General features: G+C 40.3%; 1 protein-coding gene across 1 annotated transcript in view; it reads left to right on the forward strand.

The window, feature by feature from the left end:
- Positions 1-16,954, forward strand: part of TRPM3 (transient receptor potential cation channel, subfamily M, member 3) — a 338,389-nt gene that overhangs the window by 63,051 nt on the left and 258,384 nt on the right. Inside the window, exon 7 of the mRNA XM_012641622.1 lies at positions 3,765-3,839. Coding sequence (XP_012497076.1) covers positions 3,765-3,839 — 75 coding nt within the window. The remainder of the gene's footprint in view (positions 1-3,764; positions 3,840-16,954) is intronic.

Consider the following 16,954-nt stretch of genomic DNA (forward strand, 5'->3'; position numbering starts at 1 on the left):
ATTCATTCTACATATATTTATTACAATATTGTTTATAGTAATAAAGTGGAAATAACCTAAAGATTCTTCAGTAATCGACTAGTTAAACAAATTATATGTAGACATACAGTGAAATACTGTGAAAGTATTGTAAGTAATGCAATAGCTCTGTTGGACTCATATGGAAAGATACTCAAGGGTTTTTTTTTTCTTTTCTTAATTTAAAAGTTGCACAACAGTACAACTGTATATTTAGTATAATCACATTTATGTTTCTTAAAAATTACATATATATATGTTTCTAAAATACCTGAAAGGACACAAGTGAACTATTATTAGTTACAGTTTCTAAGAGACTTGAGGTGATGGAGGGAATACAGGAAGTGACACTTTTCACTTTGAACCTTCAAAAACTGCTTAGTGTTTTTCACAATGAGAAGATATTGCTTTCTTGGATGGATGGAAGGAAGGAAGGAAGGAAGGGAGGGAGGAAGGAAAGAAGGAAGGAAGGAAGGAAGGAAGGGAGGAAGGAAGGAAACAGGCAGCCTAGCAGTCAGCCTATTCATGTGGCGTGGGAGTTGACCTGTGGGAACGGAGCCAGCACAGCCATGTTTGACATACCTTCTTTTCTCTTGCTCACTCAGTCTTCTGGCAACCCTCACTCCTTCTAAAACAAAAGCAAAGAGTCAACTCAGGAAACCTAAGGGAAGAGAATCTGGTTAAGGACACATTACGTAAAGTACAAATCACATAGAAAGGATGTATATAAAACTTTTGAGACCAACGTAACAGATTTAATGCTTACATTTGATAATGACTGAAATCTGAACCAAATTTATCTTCCCTCTTTAAAGTTGGTGAATGACAAAAAGCCTAAATGTATTCCCAATCCCTAGCCACAACAAGATACCCTACTAGAATGGGTATGCTGAAAGTGCCTTACGTGTATATCCCCACCATGAGTACAGTCTAGTAGAGCTGGAATTGTTCATTTCCCCTTCGGCATGCTCCTGGGCACCCCCGAAGTCCAGCTCCCTTCTCCCAGTGCCCCATTCTCCATTATGGCGCAGTTCATTCAACAGCTGTTTCACATGGACTATCACCCACAGGCTTACTGTGGGAAAAGTGGCTCCTCTGTACTTCCTACACCATGACGCTTTTATGATGCTTCGTATGGAGGCAAAATACATGTCAGATTTCTTCAGCTTTTCCAGATGTGACAAAAATGAGAACTCAAATATCTGTCATTTAAAATAAATTGCGACTGTTCTCTCTGTTATATTTTCCCTTGATAATACTTCTATTAGGCTCTTTCTCTACCACATTTGCTTGTGCCTACAATATACAAAGCACTGTAGGGGTGCCAATATAAATAAAGCATAGTTGTTTACTTGAAGAACTTAGTCTTACAAATAAGTCAACAGCAACTAGTGTTTATTGAGCACTGTTCTAAATAATCCACAAGAAATAACTGATTTAATCCCTACAATACCCTGAAGTGGGTACCATTATTATTTCCATCTGCCAATAAGAAAACTGAGGCCCAAAAAGTTCAAGTAACAGGCTCAAAGTCAGACTGCTTGTAAGTGGCAGACCCAAGAAGTCTGAATCTGATCCTGTGCCTGGACCTCTGTGTTCTACAGCCTCTCTATGCAAAGAGCTGCATTATAAAGCAGCAAGTGTTAAATGCCCTTTAGTGATACAAAGTGCAACAGGAATCCAGACGGTGAGCATCATCTAGTTCATTGCTTTTGTTTTGTAGATAGGAAAACCACTTGGAAAAATGTCATGTGTTTTGCCCAGATTCATCACGTGAATTAACTTATAGCTTTTACCTGAACCTGAACTCCAAACTCTTAGTCTCCTGTTCTTTGCTCAGCATCATTTCTCTAGTTTGGAAGGTACTTTTCTTACTCTGCTTGGTACAACACCCTAGAACTCAAATAAGAACAAGCTCTCCATGCATCTGAGCAACAAACAGAAGCAAGGTACTTAAGACATCAACCTTATTGCTATACAAAACCCTTGGCCCTTCATGTTCTCATTTATCCCTCTTAAGACCATTTTCTCTATTGTGTCCGGAAGGGTAATTAAGGAAACATTTAGACAACTGGGGACATAATCAACACACACCTGCTATCCAAACATTTCCATTATTAACCATACCACTAATCTTACCCTAGTTGGTCTTCACTAAAGTGCCATTTAAAATTGTTGTTCATTAGAGTTGGATAACTAGGGGAAAAGTAAACTGAAAATATCCGCGTGCTATTCACTGCAAGACATAGCTAAGCCAATTTTGTGCTTGGTTCCATCAACAAATGCTTGTGCTAAATTTCCAGGAGGGTTTGTATTGTTGTTGTCTATGTGAAGCTTTGCTGATAGTATTTAGCCAGTGGTCTAATGGTCATACACAGCAGTAGAACAACCTGGGGTGTGTGCTTGAAAGCTCAATTTATGTTTCCAGAAACACAGCAATTAGGAACTTTCTAGAAAATGTACAGTAGTTACTCTTGGTTTGTTATTTTACAAACTATTGAGAATCCAAAGGAATCAATCCTTACATACTGTGCTTCAAGGGATATTGCTTTGTGTCTTTCCCAGTGAGTACATTCTTATGAGAAGGCAGCTTTGCCAGGTTGTAGGCACTGAAAAATAACCGCGTGATGCTCCATGAAAAGTGGGGGAGGCCCTGCCACACCTCTCAGCAACCAGCTGCCCCCTGCCAAGCCCCTGTCTCCCAACAATTGCCACAAGTTGAGGGTGCTAGAAGTCTAGTTTAATCCTAAGAAGCGAGGGTCAAAAGACCTAACTTGAGGATCTGGGGTTCTCCCTAAATGCTGTTTCAAGGGAAGGAATAAACTGAGCTCAGAGAAGAGCTACTCATGCACATGGCACTCTCCTCTGGGGCCTAAATGTGAAATGAGATGCTGCCTGAGCCATCTGGCCAAAGGCTAGCTTGTTTAGTAAGTTAGCAACTCCAGAAACATGATATTACCATTGAATTCATCTCCCAGTTTTGGGTAGAATAGCAAAATTGGTAGGAAACCTACCAATTATACTTAAATGGCTTTGATGACATTTTGTAGATAAATAGATACTCACAGATATAGAGGTACATTTGTCTATATCTTGGCCAGTGAGAGAAAGAGAAGAGAGGAGTATATGGGAATCAGTCCAGTAAATAATAATAGGCATGTTGAGTGGTACTTTGGTATTTGTTTCAATTCCTCTTTCAAAAGAAAAGAAATGAAGTAGATCAGCCTCTGAAAGGACAGTTCTTCTAAGTCAAAATTAGCTAATCACTTGAGAATAGAATACTTATTTCTTCAGAAATCAGAAAAATGTTTTTAAAAGGAGGAAAGAATTCAGTTCCTGCCCTGTCATGGAATTGAAGCATTCCTAATTATCATTATAATTAACAAAACTATAACTAACATGTCCTGAGAATCTATCAAGTGCTAAGTATCTGTACAAAGACTTAGGAATTAACTCATTTAACCTTTTACCACTACAACAGCTATCTAGGCTGAAAAAGAATAAAGAAGAATATGTCCTCCAGCAAAGCGGATGTTGATTTTAAGGACCTGTTTAATTGAAGAAGGGGTGAGACAAGATATAGGCGGTACAGAAAGGCTGTATGATGCTCTGCATAGGTCCGAGTGTGCAACTTGGGTTGCTGTCACATGTATAAATTTATATAAATTGGGTAATCCGTCTGCTTTAATATAATGTGTATCCAACCATTGGGTTGTAGAAATTTCAAAGATTTTATTTTTTGACAGGAGGCCTGCCGTTTTTCTCTCTTGACTCCCGATTGTTTTATTCATTTTGGGGTAGTTGCCAATTAGACCCAATTGGTAAGTATATAATTAATGGACAACTTGAATTTCCTCTTAAACTCCAATCAAAAAAATTAACCACAGAAGCCTTCATTTCCTCTAAAAATTCCTAACAATATCACTCCCTATAACTGCTGTTTATCTCTCTCTCTTCTAAGACATTCAACCACATCAGAGATTAGTTACTCCTTACTATTTTTCATTCTAAAGAGACCACCTAGGATAGCTTGGCATCACTACCAGGACACTACTAGAAGGAAATAAGCATTTGTTTAGGTTCCAAGCACTATACTGAGCATTTTCATATATACTATCTTTTTAAATACTCACATAAACCCTTCAAATTAGGGATTATTATCTTCCTTTTTTATAGTTGATGAAATGGCAGCTCAAAGAGGTTGAGTCCTTGCCTCAAATCCAGTTAGTGGGACAGCTGGCTGCAAACTTTGACTGATATGATTCCAAAACCCTTTCTCCTTCCATCCCACACAGGAAAGCATTATCTCATTCAAAGAGAAGTTTCCCCAAAATTTTGTTACCCTGGAGAGCTTGGGGGTCATTATTTCATTTGACAATTATTTGAGCACCAACTCTGTGCCAGACACGAGTTGAGCATTGGTTTGGTTGGAATGAGTCATCAAGCAGGACTTTGGGAAGAGGATAGTGGCTAGTGGTGAGATGGTGGAGGGGCAATATCAGGAGGAAATAGGACAGGGTGATGGAACGCAGGATGGGGTGGAGGCAGGTAGAGGAACTCCTGATCGTGTATCCATGGCTACAGTCTTTCTTCATGTGACTCGTGGACTTCCCTTTGTCATCCTATGCCTGAGAATATATGAAGGAGGCTGGGAAGGCAAAGGGACGTTCAATTGTCATCACTGGCATCTTTTTTGATCATTGCACCATCATCAAATGCATTGGGATAACCATGACACAAAATTTTCCATCACGGGGCCCATAATTGTCCCATGAGAGAGTTAAAAACTCTGTATGTCAAAGGTCATAGTAGAACTTCATCTAGGGAGCTCTGGAGGTGGAAGACCTAATAGTCCCGGGTTCAAACCATGTGACTTGAAAAGGAAGTTGAGCTTCCTCTGCACAGGTTACATGTACAGTCATGCATTGCTTAACAATGGAGACACATTGTGAGAAATTTGTTGTTAGGCGATTTTGTCACTGTGAGAACATAATACGGTGTACTTACCCAATCCTAGATGGTACAGCCTACTGCACACCTAGGCTTTATGGTATAGCCTATTGCTCCTAGACTACAAACCTGTACAGCATGTTACTGTACTAAATACTGTAGATAATTGTAACATAATGGTAAGTATTTGTGTATCTAAACATATCTAAACATAGAAAAGATATCGTAAAAATATGGCATAAAGGATAAAAAATGGTACACCTGTGTATGGCACTTACCATGAAGGGAGCTTGCAGGACTGGAAGGTGCTCAGGGTGAGTCAGTGAGTGAGTGGTGAGTGAATGTGAAGCCCAGGTCCTAGGACACTACTGTACACTAGTGCAGACTTTATAAACACTGTGCACTTAGGCTACACTGAGTTATTTTTAAAAATACTTCAAAAATAAATTAACCTTTGCTTACTGTAACTTTTTTATTTTGTAAACGTTTTAAAAAATTTTTGATCCTTTTGTAATGATACTTAGATTAAAACACACATTGATATTTTCCTTATATCCTTATTCTATAAGCTTTTTTCCATTTTTAAATTTCTTTATTTTTTTACATTTTAAAATTTTTTGTTAAAAACTAAGACACAAACACACTAATTAGTCTAGGCTTACATAGGGTCAGGATCACCAAGATGTCACTAGGCAATAGGAATTTTTCAGCTCTTTTATAATCTTATGACCATCATCGTATCTGCAGTCTGTCATTGACCTAAATGTCATTAGGCAGCGCACAACTGTATATCAGGAACATCCTACTGCCTTCTGTGGATGCTTTAATCTGTTCAGCCCAATCACGCAGACCTTCTACTGCCCCAACCAACCAATCGAGGGAGAGGCCTTCCAAAATACAAATTCCAAATTCATGATCAGTTCACTTTGGACTGTAATAACTTGCCATTTTTCAGATGCTCTCTGAACATGTTCAAAGTTTTCTCTGCCATTTAGAGTCTTCCCTCCAAAGAATAATTTGTGCAAAGAAAACATTACAGTCTATACACCTGCCTTCTCTTTGTTCTATGAAATGACTCGGCACAAGCTGGCTATGTAACTGAAATGTTTTTCATGCTTGTTAATGAAAAGTCACTTTGTCAATCAAGATAATAATGAAGTCGAAAGAATGACTTCGGGGAGCAGAACAAATTTTAGTGAAACTGATTTCTTGGTGTATGCCTGTTGTGTTTATGTGACCCACTTTCCTATTCAGGCTGGGAGATTTCCATTTTCTGGCAAAGAGACTTCTCCACATTGGAATTACTTGCTCGGGGACTGGGACAGTTCTTGTAAATAAGTAGGTCTGAACAGGGATGCTGCCTGCCATTCTAAGATCTCTTAGTCACTTTCACAGTCAGAAAAAGACTTTTGAGATCTCTTTTCAGATTAGAAAAATTTGGGTTGCAAGTGTTTGACTGACATTTTGTTCTTATCATTAGCGAAGTTTACTGTTGCCGGTCAGATATAATAGGTTCCTCTCACCGTAACATAGACTTTCTTTATGGGACCCAATCTCCCTTGCTTCGTTGCTAACTGAAAGACCTTCCATATTTTTTCTCTGTTATTTTTCTAGCTGCTTCTCCTACCATAACTCCAGGTGAACCTTATGTCCCACCCATTTCAAGCTACTTGCAATTTCCTTTAAATGACACACCCTCATCTCAGATGTGTTTTTGTTCCTTTTTGACATTAGCTGAAACTTCATCTTCTCCCCCACCCTACTTTTCTGGCCCAAATCTACACTCCCTCTAAGTCTCAGATCAAAAACCGTCTCCTCTCTGAAATCTTATGGGAACCTCCATCCCTAGGATCCCCACCCCCAACTCGTCTCTTCCATGTCCTCAGGGCATTCTGTATAAACCTCTGCCAGGGCACCACTTCTTTCGGTAGAGTAACGATCTGTGCATCTGCCTGCCTGTCCCCCATCACCTGTAGATTGTGAGCTCTTACAGGGTAGAGCCTGCATCTCATTCATGTTTGTCATCCTGAAAACCTAGCACAGTGCCTGGCACATGCAAGTAGGTGCTCAATAAATTGTTACTGTAAATACCAATATTTGGTTTCCCTGGCCTTATTTTTAGCTCTGGTTTCTAATCTGACATAGAGATGTAATAGAAGGGATTATATATTAGAGGCTATAAAGGAAGGACCAATAACGACACAGAATGACTCAGGAAGGATAAATAAATACAAGCATGTACAGGCAAAGACCATCACATACACTTCCTACTCATGGGCATGAAAGCATTTAGTCTGGGAAATTTGACATGTTGCATCATGACTGTTGTTAAATCATTTCCATTTTACGATTTAGAGAGTCTAAGAATATGTAGTTTGTAGCAGCCAAGGCCACCATGGTTTCAGTATTTCCATTTACATGAAAAAAGAAATAACTATTGATTTTCCCCCACTTATTCAAAGTGATAACTGCCCAAGGCTGCCTTTCAGTCTAGATTAGGATCAATCCATTCAGTAGAAATGCATAGCTAACGTTAGAAAGTTAGATACACATAAAATAAATGGGAAAACTTGTGCTGAATGAGCACTTTTCTGCCACAATCAACAATTTAACTGTGAGATCTATTTAGAGAAGATAAGGTATCTCATTTCCTTTTAAGGAAAATTGGACTGAGGTTTTAATTTGCTTAAGATAACCCTTTTAAGGCCAGGGAATTTATCATAGGACCCTTCGAAGTCCCTTCCGAGGATTTATAGTAATTTGTCTATCCCTGCAAAATATTATTTGGATTATTTCAAGTCATTGAAACTAATGGATGTAAAAGTGAAGTATAATCCATATAGGCTGGAAAAATGACTGCAAATAGTGCTCCCAGATGTCACTAATAAAGTTGTCATAGGTTTTAACAGAATAAAAATTTTTTAACCTTGAACCCTCAGTTCAAGATTATTAACCCTTGAAACAAATGAAGAAAATACAGATATTATGCCCTAATAATGGCCAAATAAGGAAACAGGGTTTTTTTTTTTTCTTTTTGGGGGGTGGGGTGGGGAGGGCACACATAGCTGAAACAAATAAGCAGCCCTCTACACTGAACAGGCTGTCCCTGTTCTATGATGGAGGCCGGGTTTCAAAAGCTGCATAAGGAGTTTCATGTGCCACAACCCAACAGGCAAACATTTGAGTCCTAAATCACAGGCGGAGGAATCAGCGGCTCTTGTTGGCTAAGGAGCCCAAGGAGCCTTGGCATCTCTGGGTCCACATGGGCTTCTGTGGGCAATTCCTGCTGGGACGAGACAGGGGGAAAAAACAGGTGCACCTTTGCTAAAACAGAGAGGAGAAGACTGAAGAGTCAGCTTTTCTGATCACCACACAAATCTGAGCTGAGCCTTCCTCATTAGCAGCATTTCTTCCACCCAAGGGGAGAACAGAGGAAGTGCGTGCTCATTCTGGCGCACATTAGAATTTATTACCAAATCCTGGGGGAGGTTGTGAAGCGAGCAGCAATTAAACATGACGTGCCCATGCGAAGAGTTTGGAGAGAAGTAGAAAGTTCATTTCGCCCTTATATTTCCATTTTTAGATTCTGTTTTGGGGGCATGCATGGGGCAGGATTTGTTTTGCTTCTGTTGATTACTTTGTTTTCATTACTCAAGCAATAAGAGCTACCATAGTCAATATGAATTATTGTTCATAAACTTAGGTATGTAGGAAATATCACAAAATAAAATTGTTTTCGTTTATTCAAATAAATCTAGTTCCAACGCCCCCTTCCATCTAGTTTTTGGTAAATTCAATCTTAAATCTTTATTAGATGTCTGTCTCTCTCCCTCCTTCCTCCTTTCTCTCCCTCTTTTCTCTCTCTCTTCTCTTTCATGCTCACACTAATTCTCTCATGCTCACAGAGTACCTGGAAAATTAGGAAAGGGCCTCTTAACTTTTGTAGGCCAAAGTTACCACTGATACAATAATTGCCCAAGCCTGCCGGACCTCTCCAAGGTGGGCAGCTCTGGTGCTCCTACGCCAAGCAAAGCCAGTGGGGCCTCGGCGGTGGCTGGCATCCCGGGCCCGCGAGGTTCAGCAGCCTCAGGTTGGGCATCCTGCAATGCACTACGCAGCAGCCCCTCAGACAAGGCGCTGAGGTAATGCCCACCCTTGTGGAGCTTACAATTGGTGGGGCAGCTATAGAAAATATGGCAAACGAGTAAGATATATGGTGCATTGGATAGTGAGAAGTGCTAAGGAGAGAAATAAAGCAGAGGAGGCAGAAAGGGGGTGCAGGGAAGCAGCTGAAATTTCACAGAGAGTGGTGGGAAAACAGGAGAAAAGGGAAGGGAAGAGAAGGGAACCAAGAACTGAGTCTTGGGACAGTCCTAGTGTCGGAGGTCAGGCAGATACAAGGAACCAGCAAAGGAAATGAGGCAGGAGCGGGTGGTAGGAGGGAAACCAGGAGAGAGCACCAAAGGGGAGAAGAAAATGAAATTTTCCTTTAACCCTTCTAAGTTTGTGCCTGGGACAAACCTCTGTAACAAAAGACAGATTAATAAGAGAAAAACAAGTATGCACTGCCCATCACGTGGGGGAAAGTGCTCAAAATCAGTGGTTTAGGAGTCTGCTTACATAGCATATCCAGCAAAGAACAATACAGTGAGAGAAGGAAGAGACAGCACAAAGCTGAAAGCCGTCCTAGGCTCCTAAAGGCAGGGAAATGTGGGAAGGTAAATTTACAGGGCGTAAAGTCTGCTTCCAGAGGCCTCTGGCTCCTTTCTGAGCTGATAAGCATCTGTTCGGAGAGAATTTATATCTTGTCTTCAGGTGGGAAAGAGTCGAGGGAGGAGGGTAGAGGGACCTTTTGTCTTTGTAATTCTCTGGCCTGCTTTAGGTAAAGTGGGGGAAAGACAGACGCTCCCCAGCACCTTTCTCACAGGAATTTTCGTGGCCGCCATAGGTAAGAAAGGGCAGCTCACTTGGCCCTTTCTGGAACTGCTGCTTCCCAGTGGCCTCAAGCTTAAAAATACTTCTGTCAAGGAGGCATATTTTGGAGTGAAATGTTCTGGTTTCCTTGAGCACAGTCTGAAGACAGGTGAAGAATATGTCCAAGAGGAAGGAATGGCTGGCTCAGTGTGTCAAATGCTGCTGACAACCGAGTCAGCAGAGACCTGGGAACTGACCATCAGCGTGTTGCGAGTTCCTTCTTTTCCCTGTCCTAGGCTTGGCTGCTTTCTTCCGGATCTCATCTGCCCCCACTTCTCCACCGTCAAAGATACTTGCCATTTTCTTCTTCCCCTTCAGGACATTAGTGAACTTAGGTTTTTTACAAAAGTCATCCAGAGAGCTTACCTCCAGGCAATTTCTGTTTTCTAGTAGCTTTGGCCAGCAACACAAACATCCCCTGAGAATAGACACCTAACTGGCTTTTTTGAAATGAGAAGAAGGAAAAAAAATGGAAAATAAAATCTAAATAAATTAATAATTCAATATATTATCCCACTACACAGAAAAGATATTCTTTACTTTTAGGCAAAGCACCAAGTAGCGAATGTACTAAATGTATGGGTAGACGATTGTCACTAGTGAAACCGCTATGGGAATGCGTGATGTGGTAACACATTTGCTTCTAAACAGACCCAAATAGCTGGTTTTAGGGGCTGAATTAAGAAGAATGCATATCTCCCACTCTTCGCCTCTATAATAAGGGTGCTATTATATCAATCCCATGCAACTAAAACAGGTGTCAATGCTTGGCTTACGCGGGTTTCCAACTTGTCTAGTTTCTCATCGATCACAGATGCGCTCAGGTTTAACGAACTAACAGATGTTGTTTTATATGAATCGTTTTAACCAAATTAGTTAGACCCAGGGGTCAACAACCTATGGCCTGTGGGCGAAATCCAGTGCGTCATCTGTTTTTGTAAATAAAGCTTTGTCGCGGTGGAGCCACGCTCATCCTTTATGTGGTGTCTCTGGCTGCTTTCACACTCTAATCCCAGAGCTGAGCAGTGGCAACCGAGTCCATCTAGCCAACAAAGCCGAAAATGTTTACTAATCTGCTCTTTTATAGAAAAAGTTTGCTGATGCCTGGTTTAGACTTTAAAATTGACTTCTGGAAAAATACTGTTCATGAGTGTTTCAGTCTCATTCCGTGGACTTTTGCATTAATCTGCTCCAGGGGGCACATCTTAGATTTCATTTCTCTTCACAGGCAAAAATCTCCTTTCCCTTCAGCTTTATCCTAGGGCATTGGTTCTCAAAGTGTGGTCCTGGGACCAGCAGCAAAGCATCATCTGGTAACCCCTTTGAAATGCAGATTCTCAGGTCTCCTGCTAGACTTGCTGATCAGAAGCTCTGGGGGTGGGGCCCAAGAGTGTGTGTGTTTTAGAAGCTTCTCCTAGTGATTCTGATGCACACTCACATTGAGAGCCGTTCTTCTAGAGCAAACACTGCTAAGAAGAGCTTATAACTTGAAATGTGGATTTCTACACCCCCTTTCTTGGGACAATGTGCCATGGGAAAACTAGTTTTTGCACATTAGAACTGGGGTTTTAAGAGCAGTCTTTCGGGTTGCGCTTTCTTATTTATAACATTAAGATAGCCCACTTTCTGGAATAATGGTATTACCACTTATTATTACAGCCAAATAGATTCTTGATGGCAGCAGTGGAAAGAAGCCAAGTAGCTGTTTCACATAGACGTGACAAAGTAGGATAACTGGGTCAAATACCCAGTGATTAAGGACCGAAAGTTCCCGTTGCATGCCTCTGGGCCATGACTGTCTCCTGATTCCTCATCATCACGTTTCTGGATGTGTTTAAATGATAGAATGTAATTGAGCACTTATTTATAAGAGAGAAAAGTAGAAGGGATTTATTTTCAGCACCATCAAAGCTATGCTAGAACATGAGAAAAAATTTTAATGGATTTTTTCCCCTTACTGGATTTATGCAGGTGCTGCTATGCTGTTGCTGTTTTCCTTTGCTTAATGATCTAATTCTTCCCTGGAGTTTCATTGCTCCATGTATCTAGAGAAAGAAATCGCTCTGATAATGAGCAGCTGTGGTTTAGATGTAGAAAGAAATCTGAACCAGGAAATTGGAAGGAGCAACAGTGAATCCTGGCCTTTTTCAGCCAGGAAGAGAAGCAACAAAGGAACAGCAAACAAACTCGGGCTCCTTTTTAAATATCTGAGGTTGACATCTATGTTTGAAAGCTACCAGAAACCAGCTTGAGACACTAAGATATGAATGAGGTAGAGTTACCATACATACGGGTTTGTTCAGGATTAAATAGCTCTAGTTCATACCTGTCATTCCAGAGTAATATTAACAATGACCCTTCACTTGTAAATGTGTCCTGATTGTACGATAAATTATATGGCCACCTTAGTGAAAGTCAACCCAGTAGAGCACAAACAATACAGACTTTAGATTTCCTAACAGGTCTGAAATCCAATTCGGACATTTGTTAATTGTGTGAATTTTGCAATTTACTCTCTGACTGTTTCCTTAACTATAAAGTGGGGACAATAATACAGTTGAACAATGCTGAGGTTAGGGGGTTAGTCAAAAATCTGCAAATAACTTCTGACTCCCCCAAAACTTATCTAATAGCCTGCTATTGATGGGAAGCCTTACTGATAACATGAATAGTTGATTAAGACATATGTTGTACATTATATATATTATATAATGTATTCTTACAATAAAGTAAGCTAGAGAAAAGAAAATGTTATTAAGAAAGTCATAAGAAAGAAAAATATGTTTACTGTTCGCTAAGTGGAAGTGGATCATCACAAAAGTCTTCATCCTGATTGTTTTCACATTGAGTAGGCTGAGGCACAGGAGGGGTTGGTTTTGCTATCTGAGGGATGCCACAGGCAGAAGGAAATCCACATATAAGTGCACCCATGCAGTTCAAACTCATAATGTTCAGGGCCAACTGTATCTTTATCTTAGAGTTGTTGAGCAGATTGAGTAAGATATGCAACCCACCTGGCCAAGGGCCAGACACCTGGTAGGTGCTTAGCAACTGTGAATTCCCCTTAAGGAGAAAGAAAGTGCCTGCAGTCAACTGGCCTGGTGGATTCCATTACATTGTCATTCACTACAACCCAGAAATTCATAAGCAACTTTGTTTTAGTTCCATTTGTAATTAGTGTTTTTTAAACATGTTATAATTGTCCTTTCCTTATGGAGCTATAAGGACATCAAGAAAAAATTGCCTTTCAGAGAAAGCCATATTTGCACTTAAAAAATAAGTTCATGGTCTCAAAGTTGAGCCAGAGGCTAAAGTTTGTTAGGTGCTGCTGCAAAGTGAGTGCTAGAAACAGAAATAACAGCATTGCCATTCATGGTGTTGGAGCTTGGGGGTGAGGGTGGCAGTAAATTACAGCTCACTCTGAACAGGACAGCATTCAAATTGACTGAGAGCTTGACACCAGTGTCAGGCAGATGGAGATCAAAATATCATTTTTATTAATGATGAAGTTGTTGAAGATAACGACTTTGTGAGTTTGCCTGCCCACTTTAGCTCCCAGACACTCCACCAGAGAAGAAATTTGGGTCTACAACCAACACCTTTACCAAGATCACTGACTGGCATTGGTCCCTGGAGGAAAAGAAAAAAGGAAGAAACTAAATTCCCCATACTAAAGGACTTTTAATAGATTAGCTCTATTGTTAACATAAAAAAAAACCAAATTCTGTAAAATAATGTACAGAGGTTTATTCAGAGCCAAATATGTAGCCCAGAGCTACACCATCTCAAGAGTTCCTGAGAAAGCGTGCCCAGGATGGTTGGGTTACAGTTTGGTTTTATACATTTTAGGGAGGCAGGAATTGCAGGTAAAACCATAACTCAATATATGGAAAGTATACGTTGGTTTGGCCTGAAAAGCCAGGACATCTCAAAGTGGGAGCTTACGTGCTAAAGTTGGGTTCAGAGATTCTTGATTTGTAATTGGTTAAAGAAATTAAGTTTTGTCTAAAGCCTTGGAATCAGTAGAAAGGAATGTTTTAAGATAAGGAAGTCTGCTGATCACAGAGCAAGGCACAATGTATTAACAAGACTGAGACTCCAGTGATCTGTTAAGCAAATTGATGGCCTACAGATCTGACTTAGCTTTTGCCTTGCATGGCCTTAGATCCTGTTTGTAATTTAGTATCTCACTGCCACAAAGAGTCTGTTTTGTCAGTCTTATGATCTCTATTTTGATGTTAATGCTGGTTCAGTTGTAGTGTCTAGACTCCAAAAGGGAAGGGGCGTAAAGAGGCATATCTGACTTCCCTTTCTGTCACAGCTGGAAACTCATTTTTAAGGTTTTTCTGGGATCCCCTTGGCCAAAAGGGAGGTGGTTCAGTTGGAGGAGGGTTTAGGATTTTATTTTTTACTTTATACTATCCAATCATGAAGCAGACAATAGTCACTACCAATCAGGTTATTCAGTTCTACACGTGGCAAGGAGTAAGGGCAGGACAAGAGGCTAGATGTGTCACTCTAACAGAGCTCCCTCCACATGGAAACACGAAACCAGAGGAAAGAAGGTTCCCCACAACATTGTCACCCATATTTTTTTACTGAGGATTTAGTCACAATAAAGATTTGATCAAATTAAACTTGACAAGTTATCTTCCAGAAAAGATGCCCAGGTAATCAAATAAAAACCATTTATCACTTTTCCCACCTGTGGGTCAGAAATTGGATTAAATGCCATTACTAGAGCTAAAATAATCAATGCCTTTCCTTTATTTCATATATGATAATGGCAGTCAGTTATTTTAATAACCTTAGAAGTGAATGAAGGTCATCCCTAGACTACAGCACAATAGCTGCTAAAACATACCAGTCAGCTCAGTAGGAACAGAATTAGGTCTCCATTTCACTCATATAGTTTCTTGTTTTTTTATTTCTTATTTCAGCATATTACAGGGGTATGAATGTTTAGGTTACATATAGTACCTTTGCCCCACCTGAGGCAGTGCTTCAAGGATGTCAATCATATAGTTTCTATTCATTTCAACTGGAGGAACTAATAGCTTCATGGACTTCCTTCCCGCAAGGGAAGAATGTAAACTTTTGCTTCTGCGTTTCTCCCCAGTGGCTGAGATGCTTCGCCGCTCTAGCTGGGTCCAATTCTGAGAAATAGCAAGGCTTTAATTTAAAAGTACAGGATAGCTGAACTGAAATTGGCCATTCGAGTCCCTAAGCATTTGGGCTCTTTCTGACATAATCCAGATGGACAGCACCCACCCACATCACTCGGCATGTTCTTCTCTAGGTCTCTGACCACTGCTGAAGCCTAGCGGCTCATGCCATGAGGACACCCAAATGGCTGTCATCTCCACTGTTAGCAGGATCCATCAACAGTGTTGAGGTATGACAGTTAGTCCCTTTATAATTACCTATTCTTTCCCATCCCTTCAGCTGCACCAGTCCCTAGGTATGGATTCTAACCATTGCACATTTTGTTTTGTTTTTGTTTTATTTCACAAGCATTTACTTGATCCACCTTCTGAGTGTGAGGCACCGAGGGAACCAGAATGTCACCTAAGAGTGGGAGGGAAATCTGTCAGAAGGAGCAGCATACAATTTAGTAGATGAAACTTTCATTAAAGCAAATAATAAATTAACTGCCAAAAGACATACTTTTAAAAAACAAAAAACAAAAAACAAGAGCAATAGAACCATAAAGGAATAAATAATTAATACTGCCTGAGGGAGTTAGGAAGGGCTCAGGGACTAGTAACATTTGAACTAGACTTTGAAGATTGAGTTGGGGTCTCTGAGGAGCTAAAATTAATAAATAAATAAATAAATAAATAAATAAATAAATAAATAAATAAATAAATAAAATAATTCTTCCTCATCCAAGTTCTGACCAATTTGGGAAATAAAAGAACTATTTGGTGGAACCCCAAATATCATTTTTATTACTTATGAGGGACAAGTGAGCAGATGTGGTTTTAGGCCTATTGGCCAAGTAGGCTTAGTGACACCCCGAAATTAGGCAGAATCCCACAGTGAGCCTTCACCTCCTCACCTCACCGTACGTCTTCAGGGGCAGCGTCCCTGGAGGAGCTGAGAGACCTTCAGTTCTCTGCAGGCAGGAAGATGCCAAAAAGAAGCAGAGCCAGGCTGAGCTGAGCAAATCCACTTGTTTGTATGTTTCTTTGTTTTTTCAAATTTACTGAGGGGCCAAGTGAGTAAAGAGGCAGAGAAACCTAAGGATGTGCCTAGGATAAATTCCTCATCTTAAAAGCAAGAGTAGGGAAAAATACTCCTCTCTGAAAGTTAGAATGGCTAAGGGAAAGGACAAAAATAGTCCTACACGGCAGATGGTGAAGATAGTCTGAGGAGACCAGGTTCAGGATGAAGAGGGAGCTCTGTGGGAGATGAGGATGCAGGTGAAGGTTGGTGGAGAGCAAGGCGGGGGGCGGCAGGGGTTTGTCTATCACCTGAAAGGATCGGGCTTTTTTCTAAAAACAATGGGAAGCCACTGTATGTTTACAGAAAGACTGCATCTAGGAGTGATAACTATCAGTTAAGTGAAGACCGTTGTGGAGGCAGGAAATCAGGAAGCAATTTCAGTAGTCTACAGGAAAGGCAATGAGCACAGACCCTGGGCTTTTGGCATAATTCCTGATATCATGAGAATTCAAATCACAGCTGAGTACCCTGGGTCTCTGGTCAGTTGACTGAGGGAAAATTACTTGTGTTCATAAAACCTTAAAAATGTACCCGGAAATAATTACATTGTCATTTAACCTAGGAGAGATCAAATTATACTTGATGGTAATTCAGTATCCTGCCTTCCTGCCTTCCTTTTGTACCCAAATTTTTGTGAGCAACTGCTACATGTAGAACATTGTATGCTATGCTGGGAATACAAAGATAAACCTACCTAAAAGAGAAAAGAGATGCCCAGATATGTAATTAATGAGATAAAACTTAAAAAGACTTAAGTAAGGTACTAGGAGAGTTTTTTTATACT

The sequence above is a fragment of the Propithecus coquereli genome, unplaced genomic scaffold (genome assembly GCF_000956105.1).
Source record: "Propithecus coquereli isolate 6110/MARCELLA unplaced genomic scaffold, Pcoq_1.0 Scaffold166, whole genome shotgun sequence".
Taxonomy (NCBI): domain Eukaryota; kingdom Metazoa; phylum Chordata; class Mammalia; order Primates; family Indriidae; genus Propithecus; species Propithecus coquereli.